This window comes from Papaver somniferum, chromosome 11 (genome assembly GCF_003573695.1).
Source record: "Papaver somniferum cultivar HN1 chromosome 11, ASM357369v1, whole genome shotgun sequence".
Lineage (NCBI taxonomy): Eukaryota > Viridiplantae > Streptophyta > Magnoliopsida > Ranunculales > Papaveraceae > Papaver > Papaver somniferum.
The window spans coordinates 31,386,008-31,390,145 of NC_039368.1; the positions used below are offsets into that span (position 1 = coordinate 31,386,008).

At 32.0% G+C, this 4,138-nt stretch overlaps 1 protein-coding gene across 1 annotated transcript; it reads left to right on the top strand.

Moving 5' to 3' along the window:
• The first annotated feature begins 2,668 nt into the window (after window positions 1-2,668).
• Window positions 2,669-3,780, top strand: LOC113324272 (protein FAR-RED IMPAIRED RESPONSE 1-like). Its single transcript, XM_026572595.1, has 4 exons — window positions 2,669-2,697; window positions 2,761-2,797; window positions 2,912-2,985; window positions 3,069-3,780. The coding sequence occupies exons 1-4, from the start codon at window positions 2,669-2,671 to the stop codon at window positions 3,778-3,780; spliced, it is 852 nt and encodes a 283-aa protein (XP_026428380.1).
• Window positions 3,781-4,138: the final 358 nt, after the last annotated feature.

Here is a 4,138-nt window from a genome sequence, read left to right on the forward strand (position 1 = left end):
ATCCACCAGTAATTACACCAATAAGGGATCATTTCAGTTTGTAAGTATCCACCAGTAATTACGTTAATATATATATATATATATAATATCAGCTCATTTATAGATAAGTGGTAATTTCGCGCTAGCTGAAGTTTACACCCATAGCCACCACCATATGATTTGATTTTTCAAGTTAAGCTCCAAAGGGATAAACTGCAAGATGAATATTTACATATATCAATAAAATTAATAATCAATTGAAGCTGTTAATTAGTACTTTACCATTAAAACTCGAATTCCTGAAGATTGGCTCACCAAGCCAGCACCATGCCAAATTGCCGAGATAGCCATGAAAGATCTAACAACAAAAAATACCACAGCAACATTATTTGATAAATTCTGCATCAACACAAACAAATATTTAATCGGCCAAAAAAAAAGAAAAACACACACACACAAATATTTCATGCAATCAGGTTCATAATAAATTGCCTCCACAAACTCGGAGTTCACCATTGAAAAGACAAACAAAGGGCGAAGACTTTCAAGCTTGTTTGCAGCTTGAATAAAAAAACAAACTTGCAATTATAAGTAAGAAACAATAAAGGTCACATAACAAAACATTAACAGAGATTTCATACCTGAGAGAAAGAAGAAAGGTTGATTAGAAATGTAGTACAAAAAAAATAAATATCAAATGCTCAGATATTAAGGTTGTGTAGGTACGGAGAAGTAGTTGCTGTTTTCTAGGATATAGAGCGTTGAGCACATGATACTAATAGCTTCTCTAACTTTGATTCATCAGATCTGCACAACAAATAACTATTCCAATGATTTCTATTATATCTGCAAAACTCATGACAACCATGGATCAAGCCCAGAAAAATGTATTGTAACTTGTAAGACCCACAAAATAAAAAGCTATTTGAACGACTAATATTTTCTTATCACATAAGAAAACCAAAAACCCTAAGAACTTTTCCTCTGAATGAAGTTTTGAAACAACATAAAAGATTACTGATCTATTCTCGATGGAAAGTAGCAGTGTGGATTTTGTGCACGTCTTGTGATTGATCTGCAATATTACACAGCCACGGATAAAAAAAAAACGTAGATTATACAAAACAAAATATCAAACTCATCACCTCATCTTTAGACAACATCATTGAATGCTGATTTATCGCCACTAAAGCAAAGAGAAACACAACCAACATCTGCAAACAAAAAAACCAAGCACCACCATAAAGATCCGAAAAAGTTCATTATTATTATTATTGTGAATAAAAAAACAAAAACAAAAAAACCCTAAGGGAAAAAACTCACCACTAAAACAACCTGACCCAACCTTGATCGAGCACTTTATTTTTATACATATATATATATATAGCATGAGCACAAATTTCCAAAAAAACAAAACCCTGAAATGCGTGAAAGAATATTTAATTTAAGGAATGAAATCGTGATGACCATCAAAATCTTTAAAATTTGGACATCAATTTAATTGTTTGAAACATTTTTGTATACAATATCTCGGGCATATCAAGACATAACAAAATTAAAAATCCACTTTATTTAATAATTTTTTTTATTTTATATCTATTATGTATTAATTATGGTATAAAAAAATAAGAAAAGTAATTTGGAAATGATGTTTACTAATACGAAAATAGTACTCGATTTTTTTATGATTATTTTTTTATGGGCCCGTTTTTTTGTTTGCTCGATTTTGTATGCTAATCAATATTTGCTCTTGTTTTATCGGTTTCAAATTCTAACAATTGGGCAATTTATTTTTATGCAAACAGGATCAACAATAAATCTACTTGCAAGAAAGACACATCATCGATCGAAAGGTTAGTACCCATGATCAATTAATCATTTTTTTTTAAAGTTTCTCATCATCGGAAATGTGATCATCGAGAATAACTTATTTGTTACAATTTGATTTAATTGATTGAACGAAGTTGTAATTAGGAAAAGAAAAAATGGAAGAATTGTAACAGGACATTGGACATGTTTTTAATATTTTTTAGTTTATTTATTTATGATCGGTGATGTGATTGATTATGTGATTACTTTTGTGATTGACGCATGACTAGTTTAGTTTTTGAACATGATTTAATTATTTTTGGTAATATTTTATTGTTTGAGATAATTTTTTATTGGCAATAAAAAAAATATTTCCACAAAAAAAAAAAAATTATTTCCAAAAATTAAAATACGGGCTGGAATCTTTTTACGTTTTTTCTATTGGTAGACGTGGAATAAATTTCTTTTTTTCAAAAATTGGTGGGGCCAGAATCAACCAAAAACTCCGATTAATGAGAGCGTTCGAAAAAACTTCATTTTTGTATAGATAATTTGCAACGGAAATGCTACTCTAAGTCCGATCCAACACCCTACTCAGCGCCCAGATGACGTGGCGAGACAACCTGGCAGAAAAAATAGAAAACACGCCAGTCCTCGATTTTAACCATGTTTGACCCAAAATTTTGGCGGACACCAAATATTTTGGGCGGGAAACCCAAATGTTTATGAAATTTGAATTGTTATTTTTCTTTTAAAGTCCACTTTCTTGCGATTCTTTTATCAATTGTGAGGGAAAATTCATTTCCTACTCAGAACTAAATAGGATATTAAAACATACTCTCCATTGATAACTAACTAATGGTGCTCCTAAACGAATTAAATGGAGAATCTTTGTAGGCAAAAGGAAAGGTGAGTTAAAATTTTCGTTAATATATGATTAATTTGATGTAAGTTTTTCTATTTAATTGTTAGGGTTTATGTAATTCAATTCAAAAATCGTTCCAATCAAGTATAAACTGTGTCTTGTTCACTAACTGTTTGAACAAATGTCTAACATATGTAATGTAGTTTTTGATATGAATACGTCTATAGCGTTCTTAAGATAAATGTTTCGTTGTGATAGGAGAACTTCGATGACAAGTCTGATTTCATCGCTACCAAAGGAGATGGAGGTGGACCAAAAGATCCCCCAACTTGGTATGAAATTTAAAAGTACAACTTATGCATATGAGTTTTATAAAAAAAATTGCACAACGAACTGGATTTCCTATTATGAAAAGCTCAGTTAAGAAGAACATTCTAGGAGAGATAAGAAGCTACACATTTACTTGTGCTAGAGCGGGTAAATGTGATAACACCGGTGAGAAACCATTAGACCCACAAGTTACTACTAAATGTCAATTCCCAGCTAGGATAATGATACGACTAGATACTTTAGTTGGGTATGTGATTAGCAAGGTTGACTTGGTTTATAATCATCCACTAAACCCTGATGATTCTAGATTTTTTCGTTGTAATCGGTATATTAGCGCCCATGTAATGAATCAGATTGATCTATTTGATAGAGCAGGTGTTAGGGTGAACAAAGTCTATAATATATGCAGAAATGAACATGGTGGTCCTGAGAATATGACTTGTACACCAAAAGATTGCATAAATATGGTTGATAAACTAAGGCGTATAAGGCTTGAGGAAGGAGATGCTGCTGCAATTCTTAAATATTTTGCAAACATGAGTATGCAAAATTCGGGTTTCTATTATAAGGTGGATTTAGATAATGATGGTTACTTGGATAAGGTGTTTTGGGCAGATGGTAGGTATAGAGAAGCATATAAGGAATTCGGCGAGGTTATTTCATTTGACACTACATACTTGGTGAACAAGTATAATATGCCTTTTGCTCCGTTTGTCGGGGTAAATCATCATGGACAGTCAATATTATTTGGGTGTGGGTTGGTTTCACATGAAGATAAAGATTCGTTTGCGTGGTAATTTTCTCAGTGGCTTTATTGTATGTTCGGAATTGCACCTCCAGCAATAATTACTGACCAAGATCAGGCCATGAAAAACGCAATAGAAATTGTTTTTCCAGACAACATAATAGATGGTGTCTATGGCATGTGATGAAAAAGTTGCCGGAGAAGTTTAAAATCTATAAAGATTATAAGTGCATTAAGTATTCAATGGAGAAGGTAGTATATGATACGCAATATCCGTCAGACTTCGAAGTTAAATGGAAGGAAATGCTAGAGAAGTATAACTTGTCCAATAATAAGCGGTTAAACGATTTGTATGAAGATAGGCACAGGAGGATACCTTGCTATTTTAAAGACACTTTTTGGGATGGAAT

What these genes read in the sequence shown, in the direction of transcription:
- LOC113324272 (XM_026572595.1), top strand. Translation starts at nt 2,669, where the DNA reads ATGGAGAATCTTTGTAGGCAAAAGGAAAG. An exon ending in CTTTGTAGGCAAAAGGAAAG is followed by an intron (nt 2,698 to 2,760) that starts GTGAGTTAAAAT and finishes TTTAATTGTTAG; the next exon opens with GGTTTATGTAATTCAATTCA. An exon ending in CCAAAAGATCCCCCAACTTG is followed by an intron (nt 2,986 to 3,068) that starts GTATGAAATTTA and finishes TATTATGAAAAG; the next exon opens with CTCAGTTAAGAAGAACATTC.